Source organism: Rattus rattus, chromosome 1, assembly GCF_011064425.1.
Source record: "Rattus rattus isolate New Zealand chromosome 1, Rrattus_CSIRO_v1, whole genome shotgun sequence".
Classification (NCBI taxonomy): Eukaryota; Metazoa; Chordata; class Mammalia; order Rodentia; family Muridae; genus Rattus; species Rattus rattus.
Genome location: NC_046154.1, coordinates 23,874,248 through 23,890,935, shown reverse-complemented (window position 1 = coordinate 23,890,935; position 16,688 = coordinate 23,874,248). Strand labels below are relative to the sequence as shown.

General features: G+C 53.7%; 1 protein-coding gene across 1 annotated transcript; it reads right to left on the bottom strand.

The window, feature by feature from the left end:
• Positions 1 to 365: 365 nt before the first annotated feature.
• Positions 366 to 16,644, bottom strand: Extl1 (exostosin like glycosyltransferase 1). Its single transcript, XM_032896437.1, has 11 exons — positions 14,918 to 16,644; positions 8,803 to 8,893; positions 8,507 to 8,614; positions 7,118 to 7,237; positions 6,348 to 6,480; positions 6,061 to 6,167; positions 4,521 to 4,610; positions 3,765 to 3,851; positions 3,080 to 3,240; positions 1,991 to 2,159; positions 366 to 1,834 (listed from the first exon to the last, which is right to left on the bottom strand). The coding sequence occupies exons 1-11, from the start codon at positions 15,679 to 15,681 to the stop codon at positions 1,652 to 1,654; spliced, it is 2,013 nt and encodes a 670-aa protein (XP_032752328.1). The 5' UTR covers positions 15,682 to 16,644; the 3' UTR covers positions 366 to 1,651.
• Between the last annotated feature and the right edge of the window lie 44 nt (positions 16,645 to 16,688).

The window sequence follows — 16,688 nt, the reverse complement described above, 5'->3', positions numbered from 1 at the left end:
GCCCCCTCCCCCCACCTTGCACCTCAAAGCATCTGACAGCTCCCGGCTTCCATTAGACAACTGGCTTTCCACACCCAGCTGTGACAGACTCCAGGAAAGACCTGAGTCATACAGGGGCCAGGAGTGAATTGGAGAAAGGGGGTGGGAGGCCTCAGGGGACAGCCTGTTCCAGCCAGCAACCTAGTCACGGGAGTTTCCACAGCGGCTGAAGCCATCAAAGAAGGAAAACACCCGATACCTTGGACTGGGTTAGACCGCCCCCCTCTCCCTGTCTGGAATCACACCAGTTCCACACCACGCCCCTCGTTGACCCTGAGCGCCCGCCACACAGCTAAGCTGCTGGAAGGGTATTTATAGCCGGAGCGTGAGTGGGCAAGGACACGTGCTTTATTTCGGAAGCGATAATTCCAGTTCCAGGTGGATGAACCCAGGAAAAGCAGCCTCCCCTCCCCCACTCCACTCTCACCTACAGGACGCTGAGGACAGCTCTCTTCCTCAGGACCAGCCCATCTGCCAACAACCCGAGCTCCAAGTGTTTGGGTCAAAGTGGAGTTCTGTCATATTCCTCCCAGGTTCTCATACTGGGGTCTGCACACACCAGTGCCCCATTTTATCCGTAGTCTTTAACTCCATTTCAGTCTGGCACTGTGGCTCACCCCTGTAACTCTAACACTTGGAAAACTGAGGCAATAAGACTGCTGTGAGTTCCAGGCCAGAGTGGGTTACAGACTCGGACCTTGTCTCGCCTCCTCCCCGCCTCCCGACCCTCTAAATTCAAGAAGCAGTCGGGGAGTGTAGTGCATGAATTTAATCTCAGCACTCAGGAAGCGAATGGCAGGTGGATCTCTGTGAATTTGAGGCCAACCTGGCATACAGAGTGAGTTCCAGGACAGCCAAGACTACCCAGAGAAACCCTTACTTGAAAAACAAAAACAAACAAACAAACAAAAACAATAACAAACTATAAAGAAAGCAAAACCAAATTCCATTTCTTTGGGGGGAGAGAAGTGCAGCAGCTGATCTCTAGTGGTCAATATTGGTAGTGCAATGCTTCTGGTCACCCAAGATTCGGCGTCTGCCGTGAAGCTGGCACGCTACACCCAATCCTCTGGTTATCCCGGACTCCTGGCCTCTGTTTACTCTTGATTGATCCTGGGAATCCTGGTGACTGCATTCTACGTCGACTCCAGGGTAAGGGACAGCGTTTTGTCTAGTGCACATTCTGCCCGTGTTCCCCCACGCTGGCAACCAGTTAATACTCTCGCAGCCATTGCTCAAATATGCACAGTGCACCTGCCAGACCACAGAGAAAAGGGCAGGACCCGTTCTCCCGAGCTCCCAGGCGGGTCCTGGGGCCGGGTGGTGTGCTCAAGGCCACTCGGCAGGAATCGTGCGAGAACTTCGAGACCACCAAGGAGGTGAGTGCGGGTCAGATGTGGACCAGGCAGAGATGCAGAGAAAGCCATTTCGGGGAACGAGATGAGCCTGTGCACCATCCTGTACACCGGCCTGTGCCAAACGTGCCAAACGCAACCCCACCGCAGCCAGGGAAGGTCCGGGTTCCCGGCCCTCAGCAATCCCTATTGTGATTGGCCAACCAGGACAGGACTTTGATCCGTCTCGTGTCCAGCAGGCAGTTAGAGCGCCTCGCCTAGGGTTTCTCTAAACTGCGATACTTCTTGCGTTGCACTGATACCGGGTCCTTGAACAGCACCGGATCCAGACGCACTCGAGAGGAAACCAGAGGCATGTGGCCCAGCCCTGCTGCTAAACGGTTGATGCAGTCCTGATCCAGGGCCTGAGGCTCCGGCACGGGTCTTGGACCCTCAGAAGCCTAAGAGGTGAGAGGGAAACGTGTCCGTGAGGTTTGTTTTCTGAACCCTCACCCTGTTGCAACAAGATTTGAATTAGAGTGTGAGGAGACTCCGCCCTCTTTTCGGTACCCAACGGGCGCTTTCCGAGTGGGGACCAGTCCGTGGAGTCGCCTCACCATTGGTGCAGCCTCCTGGTGCTGCCTGCTGTAAGGCACCTTGATAGGGGGCAGTTTGGTGACGGTTGCTACCAGGAAGTTCATCAGGATGTCAACACAGGTGGGAGTCTCATCGGCTATGCCCCTCAGGGCCTTAGGCAGGGAGTGAGTGAAGAGGGTGTGGTAGTATCTGTAAGATACAGAGTAAGCCTTGGGGGAGGGGGACGGGAAGAGGCTGCAGGCAGGATCCATTTCCCTTCCTTTGACCCCAGATCCCAAGTTCCAAGACCTGTACCCCATCCCCTAGCTCCTCTCACAGGGCGCTCCCATCCCGGGCATAACCCACTTTCCGGGTGCCCTGTGATTTAGGAGGTGGGCAATGATTCTATATTTGCCCCAGTCCCTCCTTGGGGACCTCTTTCTGTGTTCCCAAGTCTGAACTCTGACAGACTTGGTGGCAGGGGGAGTGCTAGGCGGTTCCAAAGCCACCAAACATGGCTACCCAAAGACCAGCTTCAGGGAGGCTGTGTACAAGCTGGACCCACTCTGCACCCATGGAGGTTATCCTCTATTCTGAGAAGGCCATGCAGAGCCTCTGGGGGAAAAATCTACAAAAAGTTTCACGATACATGCATGAGGTCTAAACAGATTAAAGAATCACTTTCCAGAGGCCCCAGAAGCCAGGCCTGGTGGGGAACGGTACCTGCAAGCTCAGCACGGTAGCAGAAGATCACACACCTGAGGTCAGCTTGGGCTACATAGGGAGGCCCTGTCTCTGAGCCAGGGTTCCATGTTCCTGGGGCTGACCTCAAACTCACTACCCAGCTGACTGTGACCTTGAACTCCATATCCCAGTTTCCACAGGACCAGCACTAGGATTACAGATGTGCGCTCTCATGCCCAGGTTTGGCAGATTCAGTGTTAAGGTTAGAAGCCAGGACTTTCGAGAGCTAGGGACTCGAAACAAACAAACAAACAACTGGGCCATATCCCCAGCCCAGATCAAAGAGCAAAAACCAATCGGGGCTGTGGGGATGAGGATCCCACCCACTCCGGGTCAGGACCGTGGCGTCCAGCCCTTTCTCCCTGCTCTGGGGCCAAGCTTTGCACCTGTGGTAGAAAGCCGCGGTGGTCAGGACCATGGAGAATTCATTGGCCATCTCAGCACTGTAGCCCCAGCCCCTCCGGGCCTCATCCCAGAAGTGGCTCCCCGTCACAAAGCCCACCATCCGCTCAGGAAAACTCTGCCACACCACAAAGGCAAAGTCCACCTGCAGAGGGAAGGTGAGTTGTGAGGAGGGGTTTCCTGACCAGAACCCTTAGAGCCTAAGGTGGCGAGACCAGCCTGGCTGACTACGGTTGGCGCAGGGCTTAGCGCACAGGGGACCAGAGCATTGCGTGAAGTCCATATTTTTTTGGTCTTTTGGTTTGGTTTTTGGTTTTTTGAGATGGGGTTTCTTTGTGCAGCTCTGGCTGACCTGGAAATCAATCCGTAGACCAGGCTGGCCTCGAGCTCACAGAGGTCCACCTGCCTTTGCCTCTCGAGTTCTAGGATTAAAGGCATGCGCCATTGCCCGGCTATTAATTACTTGAAGGTTTACTAGACGTTTAACGTGAGTATCTCTGAGGAGACTTGGAGGGAGCTTTCCCAACCAGGAGCTCTGTGTTAGACTTCTATTTGGAGGCCACCACAGCAAGAGGCATGAGAGCTCAGCCTGTGGGAACCTGAGGGGGCTGAAGTGCCCTCGGGCTCCATTCACACCATACTGGACATCTCCTGGGCCCAGCCCCTCACCTCACTGGTAGAAAGAGTGCTCTGAGCATCAAGGCTGAGGATGACATTGGTGCTGATGTTGCTGTACGGGAAGAATCGGTCGCTGACCTGTGGTGGGGCAGAGGGAGTTTAGGGCGACTCAGCCATGAGAACCACCCCTCAACACTCCCCACCCCCACCAAGTATGAACCCTTCAGATAGGGTATAGAAGAGGGAGCCAGGATTATGGAAGCCTGCCTGCAAGCCTAGTTTACGGTTTCCCACTTTGGCTCTAAAAGCCAAGTTCCCTCTGCTGGTATTCCACTCGTATTAAGCTCAGACCAATTATTTGAAAGAATCAGACTTGGTGCCAGCATGTGGTGCATGGGGCCCCTGTGATGCCATTGCCCAGGTTCCCAGCTCCCGCCCCCTCCGAGTGCAGTATGCTACCCTCTCTGGTATTTCTCCATGAGCCTACGTTCCTCCCCACACCCTTTCTGGGACATCCACACAGTCTCCTGTCTCCTACATCTCAGGAACCCCAGTGCTGTGGAAGTGTATTCCCCAGGGCCAGGGAGGGAAGGACGTTTTACGCTGCTGGAAATGGGGACCCCAGGACCCTGTACAATAGCAGGCAAATCTGTACCGCTGAGCCTCACTCTAGTGTAAGATCATTCCAATCAGACCTGTAGCTAGAACCCAGGGCCTGATTCCTTCAGACCCCTATAGAACTCCAGCTTGGCTCAAAACGTCCTGTGGCTGTCCTCCCTGGTCCCCAGTGGGAGTCCTCCCGCTTACCTTCCTGTGTCCCTCAATGACTGTTAGGGGCACTGCTGTCTTGGGCCACCTGTCAGGGGGTGGCTTCTCACTGTTCCAGAGGATTAGGATCTGGGAAGAAAGGGGACTTGTCTGCAGTCTGGGATTGGGTTAGAATGGGAGTCCCCAGGGTGCTCTTTCTTAGGGTGGATGGAGCACAGGGAACAGCTACTTATGAGCACATGACAGGTGGGGGCCGTGGGATTGGCCTTATGATGGGCAAGAGTCCTGGCTAAGACCGGGATGGTAGTGCATGCCTGTAATTCTAGCATTTGGGAGGCAGAGGGAAGCAGATCTCTGAGTTCAGGGCTAACCAGGATTAAATAGTAAAACTGTCTCCAAAAAATCTTTTTAGTGTGGGTGCCCTAGACTGGGTTCTGATTGATTGAGTGAGTGAGTGAGTGAGTGAGTGAGTGATTGATTGAGACAGGATCTCTCTGTGTAGCTCTGGCTGTCTTAGAAGCCATCATGTGGTTCTGACTGGCCTTGAATTCACAGTCCTCTGCCTCCAGAGTGCAGTGATTAAAGTCGTGTGTCACTACACTGGGCTCTGACTTTAGACTCAGTCCCCATTACCGTCTGAGGCCTATATTCTCTCCTTGTCATTTCCTGCTCTGCCCAGCCCACACCTCATGTGCAGAGGCTCCCTCTGCACCTTAGCCTAGCAACTTCCTCTGAGAGTCAACCTGGATTCTCTGTGGCTTTGTGTTGTTACTTTGACTGATTTATTATTTTATGTGCGTGACTGTGTTTGCCTGCATGTCTGTGAGCCTCATGCCTGTCTGGCTCCCACAGAGGTAAGGAGGGGCACCAGATCCCCTGGAACTGGAGTCACTGATGGTTTCGAGCTATCGTGTGGGTGCTGGGAGCTGAACCTAGGTTCCCTGAGACAACAAGTAGTCTTAACCAAAGAGCCATTTCTCCACCTCTGTTTTTGTTTGTTTGTTTATTGTTTTATTTTCTTTTGTTTTATTGCTTTTGAGACAGGATCTTGGTATGTAATCTTGGCTAGCCTTATCTCACTGGGTGGCCGGAGGCTATCCTGCCTCCAACTCTCTGGATTCCTCCTGCCTCAGCTCAAGGGCTGGAATTCTAAACATGTGCGACCATACCTAGCAACCTGTGTCCTCTGGAAGTGAGATTGGACAGTGTTGGTACTAGGGGCTGCTGGCGTTATGAATCATGGAGAGGAGTCCTCTCCTGCCTATCCCTTGATCCTTAGCACTTGAAGCCCCAGGCCTGGTCCCAAAGTGACCGTTGAGTGAGAGAACGTTCAAACGAAAGAACAAACGAATGAATGCTTTTTTCTCCAGCCTCACCAAGAAGCACCAGCTTTCCAAGGGCTTCACCAATTCTGATGGTGTTTGGAGAAAGAACAAGAAACCTGACTTGAAGTCAGCAAGAATCTTTGGAAATAGTCCCTGTGCCTCCCCCAAGATGTGTGGTCATCTAGGGCCTTGCTCTGTTTGCATTCACCCTGGATCCTAGAACCCCAGCTTTCCGGGGGGGGGGGGAGGCAGACCTGGGCACAGTGCCGGGAACCTGCCACTTCCTGGATGAGCTTCGGCGGGGACTCTTCGGAGACGCCCACCCAGATCACGGCGCTGAAACTGCTCCCAGGGCTGGAGCCTGGAGAAAGGAGACACTGGTGTTAGGAGGGAGAAAGTGGAGCCCCTTGGAGAGTGACCTTTGTTGGGGAATCCCAAAGAACCAGAAGCGATGGAGTTTGAGAGAGTGTCTGCAGATGAAGCTGGAGTAAATCTGGGGAAAGCTGAGAGGACCTCAAGTTGTCAGACTCCCAGAACATACCCAGTTGCAGATGATAAAAGGGGAAGTCTTGAAGGCTCGTGGAAAAAGTGGGCAGAGCCAGGAGTGCCCCCGGGGGGTTATTCCACATCAGTGAGGGGTGAGCTGATGCACCCCAGATCCGGTCCTGAATGATCTGTGGAAAGACAAAGTGGCTTGCAGGGGCACAGACAGCAGAATGTGGGTGGGACCTATGAAAGAGCAGACCCTGAGAGGCGGGGCCCGAGGAGAGGCGGGGCCTAACGAGAGGCGGGGCCTGAGGAGAGGCGGGCGGGTTGTGGGCGAAGATAACTACCAGGAGCTTTTAGCTCAGACCTTTTCCTTCAGGCTTCTTCTAGGGGAGAGGCTTGGGCACAGAGCAGCTAGCTGAGTAGCTAGAGGCCAGAAGAGGCGACTTCTGTAGTGGGAATCAAGTGAGAGACTCATGGCTTTTCTTCCTTTCTTCATTCCCACAGACACAACTGTGGGGTCATGCCATTCTCTCGGGACCCAAAAGTCAGAAAAAGCCAGACTCTTTTGGAAATCGGCACCCCAGACTGCTTCTGCCAGTGAGCATATACTTGGAATCCATTGGCTACAGTGGTCCCCAGAGACAAAGGAAAGCTCAAGATTGGTGAAAGACGTTTGCCCAAGATCACGCTGTCACGACTGTTCCTTCACTGTTGCATCCAGGGAGGAAGCACGACAGAGGAGGGAGACGGGAGACATCTAGAAAGATGGAGAGGAGGAGGGCTGAAGGGGAACCCGGGCCCCTGCGGGTGAACCCCCCTTACCTCTAGGGTGGTATGAATGACTTTTTCCACTGAGGAGAAGTAAGCGGTCCACAGAAACTGGGTCTGCTGGCGCAGGGCGAGAACCCGCGAAGGGAGGATTTCACGGAGCGCGGCCAGAACCTGGAGGCACAGAGGGAGGGAGAAAGGAGGCTTGGGGTCCAGCCTCCTTACTGACCCCGCTTAGGAGAAGACTCATCTTAGAGCTTGGGGATCTGGACACTTCTAACGATGTGCACCCTGTGTTCAGGGTCGCACAGGTTTTAAGTGACACTGTGAGGTGACACATACCTGGAAATCCTGGCACCCTGGTGACTGAGACAGGGGGATCTTGAGTTCAAGACCAGCCTGGGCTACATAGGGAAGAGACCTTGTTTTAAAAACAAACAAAAGAAAGGAAGGAGTGGCTGGGGACGTGGCTCGGTAGAGAAAGAGCCAACACAGCACAGCATGGACCAAGCCCTGGGCTTGCTCCCCAGCACCACATAAACTGTCACCATTGACACAAGCCTGCAATCACAGCATCCAGGAGCTGGAGGCAGGAGGATTAGAAGTTCAAGATACTCTAGGCTGTAAAGGGAGTTTGAGGTCAGCATGGGCTACATGAGACCCTATCCAAAATACCAAGGCGAAGAGGGGGCAACAGTAACTGATACAAAGTCCCCAGCCCCAGTTTCCCCATCTGTGGAATGGGTGCATTAAACCATCTCCCTCCCTCGCATGAGGTTGTAAAGACTCAACTAGAAAGTGTTCATTTAGTGCCCAGACGACTGTCTGAATGAATGAATGATGGTAGCACTGTGTGTGGTGTGGTGTGTGTGTGTGTGTGTGTGTGTGTGTGTGTGTGTGTGTGTGTGTGTGTGTGAGAGAGAGAGAGAGAGAGAGAGAGAGAGAGAGAGAGGATCCCAGGTTGCAGGTTGGCCTCAAACTTGCTATGTAGTTGAAAATGACTTTGAATTCCTGATCTCCTGCCTCACGGACCCGTTTGTTGGGATTGTAGGTGTGGAACCCCAGCTAACAGACAGCCACTGCTCACCTGCCTGCCTGCCTCCACCCAGATCCCCAGACTTCTCATGGCAGCTCACACAGATTCTTCAGGCCTGGGCAACTTTCCTTTCATCAGCTGGAAGAGCCATGGCTTCTTACCTATTTATTTCCTATCAGCTGAGCCCCCAGAGATCTAACCTACCCCATTGTACAGATGGGGAAACTGAGGCAGAAAGCGGTTCACAACTGCTCTCAGCACATCCAGAGGCCCCCACCTTCATCTACATCTCTGAGAGCCCCAGAAGGAGGGGGGCAATAGGTATAGATATGACTGCTAGAAGGGGGCCGGGATCCTGGAGTCCCTCCCCTGACATGTCCCCCACCATGAGAACAACCCTGAGCTACCTGCAGCGGGAGCCTCTCATCAGCAATGATGGCTGCTTTGGTCCAGTCGATGACTTCAGAGAAAGGCAGCTCCCAGCGGGGGCTGAGGAGCACAGGGATGCAGCCAGCCTGGGGGGGGCAGGGCAGTCATTGGGGAACCTAGCCCACTACCCCAGGTCACCAGCAGCCCCGCCCCCGTGAGGGAAAGGACAAAGAGGAGAGTAGGGGGGGGCAGGGACCCTCCTTCCTACGTGTAGGTGCCCAGCATTTCCTGCTAGCTCAAGGAGAGGCTGGGGAGTGCTCAGATTGGGGTGTACCTGAAGGGCTTGGAGAAAGCAGGAGGTAGCAGATCGGTGGCCAGGAATGAGGCAGAAGGTGGCATTGGGAAGTATCTCTCCTGGGTAGGTCCTGAGAAGGTACAGGAAGGTCCCTGGACACAGGAGCCTGAGACACCCGCCCCTCACCCTGGCAGCTCCAGTGGCCCCTGGCACCTTACCATGGCATCCCCTCAGTCACAAGACGTAGACCCCACTGTGTCCTCAGACACACAGCCATACACAGGAGATATAACTTGGTTATAACAGACATAACCAAGAGCAGCGACCTGGTCTCTCTGCTCCCTGCTCCATGGGGATTCAGAGACCCTGCCTGCTAGTTCTGTGTCTGCCCCCGGTGGCCTGAGGCATCTCCCTTTTCTTCCTTGTACCTCAGTTCTCTCGTCTGCAAAATGGGGGTGCCTGGATCTCCGGTCCTTCCTTTCACTTCTGCTCTGGCCTAGGCATCCTCACCTGAGTAGCCCCCACATCCAGCCCTCCTCCTCACCTGAGTGACCCCCACCCTCAGCTCTCCCCACATTGGTAGCTCAGCCATGAAAGGCTTCTCTGTACTGAGGTGGGCTGGGCCTCCAGCCTGGAACCGCACAGGAAGCTCTAGGACAGGCCTCCTCTGTTCCCCCGCTCCTCCCCCAGCCCCAGGACCGTGATCAGGTTGTGCCAGGGATTCTGTGAGGGAGGTCCCAGAGCCACAGCCCCCCTCAGAGCCACCTCTCTGGTACTGCCAGTCCAGGGAACCGATGGCTAGCATCCTGCTGGGGAAGGAAGGACCAGAGGGACCCATGGGTGCGCAATCCTCAGTAAGGTGCATGAAGAGGACCACTCAAGACCCACCCCAGTGGCTCTCTGCTCTGACCTCCAGCAGACAGATCTGGGAGTATCCGGCGGTGCCTCTGGACAGTTGGGGAACCCGAGCCTCAAGGAGAGGGACCCTGACTGTGGTTAGAACTAAGCCGGCCAATTCCAACCCCAGGTTTTTTCAGCTATCATGAGGGATATGTCCAGGGGTGCATCAGGAGCCTCTGGAAGGAACCACAAAGCAAACTTGACCCCCACGCTTATCACATCAAAAGCTACAGTACTGATCAGGCAGCCCCAGCTCCCCCCAGTAAGCTATAAGGAACTAAAAAGCCCTAGCTGAAGACTCCAGTGAGCCCACAGAGAGAAACAGACTCATCAGACTGTACCCCTTGGCCTCCAGGTCCCCTTTAATCTCTCCTTTGGATGTCCTCTCCCCTCACCCTCTGCCTCATCTACTTGGGGGAATTCCTTTGGCTTCATGTCACCTTCTCCGGGAAGCCCTCCTTGATACCCGAGCCAACCACCACTCCTGGCACAGTTCTAAGTGCTTTGCTCGTAGGAAGGTCATTCTCACAGCAGCCCCTGAGATGGAAACCACTGCTGTATCATCCTATCTGACAGTGAGGGAACAGAGGCCTGAAGTCATGCTTAGCTTTGAAATAGATCAGACTCCAGGCTGGAGAGATGGCTCAGCGGTTAAGAGCACTGACTGCTCTTCCAGAGGTCCTGAGTTCAAATTCCAGCAACCACATGGTGGCTCACAACCATCTGTAATGGGATCTGATGCCCTCTTCTGGTGTGTCTGAAAACAGCTACAGTGTAGTTATATATAATGAATAAATAAATAAAATCTTTTATTTTTTCTAAATTTTTTTTTTTTGGTTCTTTTTTTCGGAGCTGGGGACCGAATCCAGGGCCTTGCGCTTCCTAGGCAAGCGCTCTACCGCTGAGCTAAATCCCCAACCCCAATGTTCTGCTGTTTAAGGTATACACCATAGGCCTAGGGTTTTGGAAGCCCAGGGTTAAAGTAATGGCTTTGCCCACGGTCGTGGAATTCACCAGGGCCTGACCTTGGCAGAGCCACACTGTGATTTCCATGGGTCCTGGGCACTTTAACTTTTGCTGTTACTCCTACCCTGGGGGAAAAGTTTATATTTAAAAAATACATTTAGGTTGGGGATTTAGCTCAGTGGTAGAGCGCTTGCCTAGCAAGCGCAAGGCCCTGGGTTCGGTCCCCAGCTCCGGAAAAAAAAATAAATAAAATAAAAAAATAAAAAATACATTTAACTACTGTGTTGAAATAAAAGCAAATACTGTCATATATTGGAACGTTTTCTTTCATCTAAGCATTCAGACATTTTCTTTCGAAGCTACTTTCCTGTGGCCTCAAAGTGTCCCTGGACTCCACAGATCATCCAAGGGTTCGAGCAGGGATATGGAAACTGGATTTACACTAAAAATGGGAGAGATCACCAGGAGTGGTGGCACACACCTCTAATTCCAGCACTCAGGAGGCAGAGGCAGGTGGATCTCTGGGAGTTCAAGGCCAGCCTGGTCTATAGAAGTTTGATTCGTGGACCCATATAAAGATGGAGAGGCAAAACCAACTTCACAATTTTTTTCTCTCTCTCTCTCTCTCTCTCTCTCTCTCTCTCTCTCTCTCTCTCTCTCTCTCTCTCCCCTCTGTCTCTGTCTCCCCCCCCACACACACGAAGACAAAACTAAACTTTCTAACGTGAAGGGGAGATGGGAATGTGGTTCAGCAATTCAAACGTTTGCAGCACAAGAGACCTTGGTTTCGGGGCTGAAGAGCTGGCCCAGCAGTTAAGGACACTTCCTGCTCTTGCAAAGGACCCAGGTTTGGTTCCCAGCACTCACACAGTAGCTCACTGGAACTCCAGTTCCAGGGGATTCAATGCCCTCTTCTGGTCTCTGAAGGCATCTTGCATGCACACCATACACATAAACACATGAAAGCACACGCGCGCGCGCACACACACACACACACACACACACACACACACGAAACAATAAATGGTTTGGGGGTTGTTCTTTAAGACAGGGTTTCTCTACATAACTTACCTGGCTGTCCTGGAACTCCCTCTGTAAACGGAGCTGACCTTAAAACTCCGAGATCCACCTGACTCAGATTAAAGGTGTTGCCACCACTGCCCAGTTCTAAAACCATAATTTTTAAGAGTCTAGACTCTGGGTTCCCCAGCCCCCGGCTAAACCCATCTCAACATGAGGTATATGCAGATGGGATCTCTTGGGTAAGCTGACCGGTTAGAGCAGGCAAGCTCTGGGTTCAGGTGAGGGACCCTGCCTCAATGTATCAGATAGAGAGTGAGAGAGGAAACAGCAGTCAACTTTGGGCTTCCCCATGCACGTACATGCATGTACATACATGTACATGCATGTGCACATGTACCCCCAACACGTGTGGCTGCATAAATGTAAACTAGCATGCACGTCTGTCTGCACACCACAGGCAGGTATGGAAATTTAAAAATGGAGAAGGAGCCAGGCGTGGTGGCCAGATACCTGAAGTCTCAGTGGAGGCGGGAAGATCGGGAGTTCAAAGCCATTTTCGTGCAGCCTGGGCTATAAGAGACCCTGTCTAGAACATTCCAGACAAACGAAGAGGGGAGTAGAAGTACATACACCCTGGCTATACAGAGCTGCCCAGAAAAGAAAGACACCCAAGACGCTGCAACCAGTGCTCAAAGGAAGGAAGGAAACCTGGGTGGCCGGGCCAGGTGGGAGGGGGACTTTTGACTGTGTACCCCTTTGTACCATTTGGAATTCTTCATCCTGTGAATGAATCGCCTATTCATAAAAATAAAGAAATTGTGATTTAAGTGGGTGGGCGCTGATTCCAAAGTGCAACAGGATGTGGATTCAATTCAACCAATGTGGAAAAACACCGGCACCTCGGAGCCACAGTACAGTGTAGACTCCCAACCCCACTCCAGCTTCTGAGTGCTTCCTGGATCAGAAAAGTGAGGGCCTCTGATATTCCTCCACACACAAGGCTCTGTGCTCTGGGATGGGGACTGAGAACTCCTGTGGAGGATGCTGGGAGAAGCAGCAACAGTTGAGGGAAGGGTAGGCACAGCTCCTTCCCCTGGAGAGCCTCCTCCACCACCACCTGCCTGCCAGTCAGAATGTGGGACAGTGGCTGGGGCTGAAATACCTCTTTCTCTAGCCAGTACCTGTTTATTCAGACTGACTTCTGGGGCTGGCCTCTCTCTATCACCCTGTCCCTATGCTGTCTGGCTCGGGCAGCTGCCAAATACCTCTGAGAAACTAAAGGCAATACCATGCAGCATATCTTGGAAAGAGAGGTATCATGGGAAATGCTCCCAGAGCAGAAGGGAGGGGCACACACCTGTAAAGAGCCCCCACCCCACCCCCACCCCGTACTCAGGAGGCAAAGGTAGCAGGATTACTGCAAGTTCGGGCCAGCCCTGTCTACCTGGAGCCTTCCAGGTGGGCCAGGGAAAAACAGAAGAAAAGAAAACTACAGGAAGTAATCACAAAGTATCAGCACAGAGCAATAACCACGGTTAGCCCAAAGAGGGACTTCCAGAGTCAGTGAGTGCACAGCTCAGTGGTACAGTACTTGCCTAGCCCTGGGGACACACACACACAGAGACAGACAGACAGACAGACAGACAGACACACACACACACACACACACACACACACACACACACAAAAGATGGCCACCCCCAGCAATAGTAAGTTTTTAAGACTACTGTTTCTAGTCACCGGAGAGTTCCTGTCAGGCTCTGGGTCTGAAGAGCTGGGAGTTCTCTAGTCTCACAGAAGGGCTGCCATGGGAATGACAGAGCAGGCTCCCAGGTCTCCCAAGTGCCTTGAGGAAGGCAAGGATTCTGTTCCCTACAGATTCCCCAGAGCTTCAAGCAGAGGCAGAACTGGATCTTGGCCAGGGGAGGGAGTCCTGAGGGAAGCTGAGCTCAGAATAGCCACGTTGGAGGACCGGGACGGAAACCACAGGAAGATGAAAAAGAGGAGACACCACGGGGACCATAAACTCTGGGGATTTGGAAAGGGAGCCTTGGAACCCACAGCCTGCACAACCTTGGGAGGAGACAGCTGAGTGACCAGGTTCATCACCTGAAGTGTGCCCCAGCATGGGCGGAGGGAACTCTACCACGCAAGGTCTCCTTATGTCTACGCAAGTATCCTCAGAGGTAGGAAGTTCTTTAGATCTCTAAGACCAGAGGCCGTTATTTCCTTGAGAGATTAATCTCCAAAATTAGACACAGAAGCAGGTTCCAGCTGGGACCAGCTACCAGTCTCCATGGCTCCCCTGAGGCCTGGGACAGGACTGCTCCCAACTCTTGCTTAAAACTCAGACGCCTTCGAAGACAGTTCCGTGTTCACTCTGGCTGGGTGGCCATGGGTAAGTTACCTAATGTAACTTTAGAATACAGACACCTTAGCGACAGCAGTTAGAATGACTTTATTATACATAATTGTGGGGGGGTGTGGAGATTGAAGGTGGGTGTCTTGTTCAGTTCTGTGAGTAGGGTACCTACGTGTCTTGGACCATGTATGGATGTCAGAGGACAATTTCTAGCAATCTCTTCTCTTTCTAACTTGTGGGCTCAGGGGATAGACCCTCCAGTCCTCAGGCTTGGTGGCGTCCTTTGCCCATTCAGCCATCTCTCTGCCTCCAGGGTCTCTCACTGGTCCTGAAACTCACCCAGTCAGCTAAGCTGGTTGGCCAAGTGCTCTAGGGATCCTCCTGTCTCGACCTCCTCAACACTGGACTGACTCGTGGGGTGGGGGTGTCTCGTGGGGGGGGGGCTGAACTCCTGTCTCTACATTTGTAAGGTAAACAAACACCTATGGCTGATCTACCTCCCCCCATCCACACCCTTGCTTAGGTGGGTGCTAACACCGAGTGAGCGGTATACAAATGTCTGTTACATAAATGTTAGATAGAGTAGGAGGGACCAGCACACCAGGCATGGAGGAGGTGGGAGTGGGAGGCAGCCTTCTTATGTTTCTAAGATCCCCAAGGGAGAATTCCCAAAAATCTTTCTTTCACACCCTTGGAGACGTCATCATTCCGTCTTGGTGGAGGTCCGTTCTACCGTCTTAACCCTATCTCTCCTATGAGGCTGAGACTGGTTTGTCCCGACAGGATGACAATCTGACAGTCTTAACCCCTTACTACATCTGCTGGACCTCTCCGGTCCAGCAGCCGCCTCCCACTCAGGAGTTCCCTCCCACTCAGCAGCTCCCCAAGGGTAGGCTTACTTACTGTTGGGGTCCAGGATCTTGTTCACAGTTCCTGTCCCAGGGGCAGGCTGAGGCGTGGGTGGTTGTAATACGCCACCTGCCCCTCTCCTCTGCTACCGCCACTAAGGTGGCCCCAGGCTGGGGAGCGTGCCGCTGCAGGCTGCCAGGGGCCCCGCCTTTCAATGGGTGAGCTTCAGGGAGATACGGGAGCGCTACATCGAAGCCTGGTCGGAAGATGTCCAAGGAGGGGCTAGCCTCAGCTACCATCGCCTGTCCCAGCCTGGTGCAAGGGGCTGGGTAGAGACTGAGCACCAGATGGTTCCGGCCTCCGTTCCAGTTCGGAGGCAGGGGCCCGCATGCGCCTCTACGGTCCTGGCTGGGGAGAAAGAGGAGAAGGCAAGCCTCCGCTGGGCTGAGTGCATAGTAGCGGGAGCCCTCCAAGGAGTCCAGGATCCTGCGCTGAGCCTCAGTGGTCGGACCAGCCGCGGAGTGTACAAAGATCTTGAGGACTTTCCCCCTACATTTGGAGGTGTCAAAGCAGGCTCCCCAGGTGCAGCTGCTCCCCCGGGAGACTCGAGGGAGCTGTTGGACATCTTCTTCGGGGTTCGTCTCAGGCTGGGAGAAACTCTGTAGGAAGGTAGCATCCAGCCAGCGGGGCCAGCCTTGGGAGCGCCCTGGAAGAGGACGGGGCGACACTGCCAGGCGAAGGGGGAAGACTCCTAGGAGGATGAGGAGGAGCCAGAAGGCTGACAATGCCAGCCAGAAGGACTTTCTTCTCCACAGCATGTGGCCACCCACAGCTAGGGCTAGAAGGAAGTTAGGAATTTCTGTAGCAAGTAGGGAAGGAGACGACCCCAGGCCGGAGGGAAGATCTGGCAATCAGCCTTCTGGGTCCAGCTCTCACCACCATTGAAGGCAGGCTCCCTGCCTAAGTTCGACCAACCATTGGCCACCTGTAGGATTGACCCCTGGTGGGAGGTCTAGGGAGGCTCTGGCTTCCTAAATTTGCCTTCCCACTCTCCGACTGCTTTCTTTGCCTTCCTGAAACCTAGCCAGCCTTTGCCCTCTCTTCGGGGCCTCTGCCCTGGGTCACTGCTGGGGCTGATGCAACTGCAACCCTTGTCCAGACCACAAGACCGTGTCCATCTGCGCTGGGGACTGCAACCCTGACCTTGCCCTTGACCCACAGGCAGGCTATCTATCTATCAGACTATAGAGAACTCTCTGGGTTCATGGGGGTCTGGGGGTGGCCAAGGAGGATGTGGAAGAAGGCAGGACTGGCCTCTCTCACTCTTCCCTCTGTCCCGATAGCCCTTGAAAAACCCTGGCTACCTCTGTGCTTGGTGGCTGGCCTTCTGTGACAGAACTATAAATAGACCTTGTGTCCATGTGGGCCACCAGAGCCAGCTGAAGTTAGAGCCTGAGTGCATCCCATCCTGCTGGTTGGGGAATGAAAGATTCGGAGTGCTGGTCTTCTTTCCCTCAGCGATGGCCCCTAACCCAGGCAGCTGTCCTGCACCCTCCGGCTGGGAGCTGTCACAGGGCAGAGGGCAAGACCTACGCTCCGGCTCCTGCCCCACAAGTCCAGCCGGCAGCTCCAGGTTCCACTCCAGAGGGTAGCAATCTGGTCGGTCCAGATCTCTTTCTCAGAGGCAGCCTGGCCCCGCCCCCGCCAGTTCTGATTGGCTCCTGGCTAGGAGGCAGGGTCTCCAATTAACCCCTTGTAATCTCTCTCGCTGCGGGAACCGTTTCGTTTCGTTTCGTTTTCGTTTTGAGACCTGTGTGAGGTAAGG

Excerpts from the sequence above, each read along its gene's own strand:
- Extl1 (XM_032896437.1), bottom strand. The coding sequence starts at position 15,681 with ATGCTGTGGAGAAGAAAGTCCTTCTGGCTGGCATTGTCAGCCTTCTGG. Across the intron at positions 8,894-14,917 it reads CAAGATCCTGGACCCCAACA|GACCTACCCAGGAGAGATAC; the intron begins GTAAGTAAGCCT and ends GTACCTTCTCAG. Across the intron at positions 8,615-8,802 it reads GCTTTCTCCAAGCCCTTCAG|GCTGGCTGCATCCCTGTGCT; the intron begins GTACACCCCAAT and ends TGCCCCCCCCAG.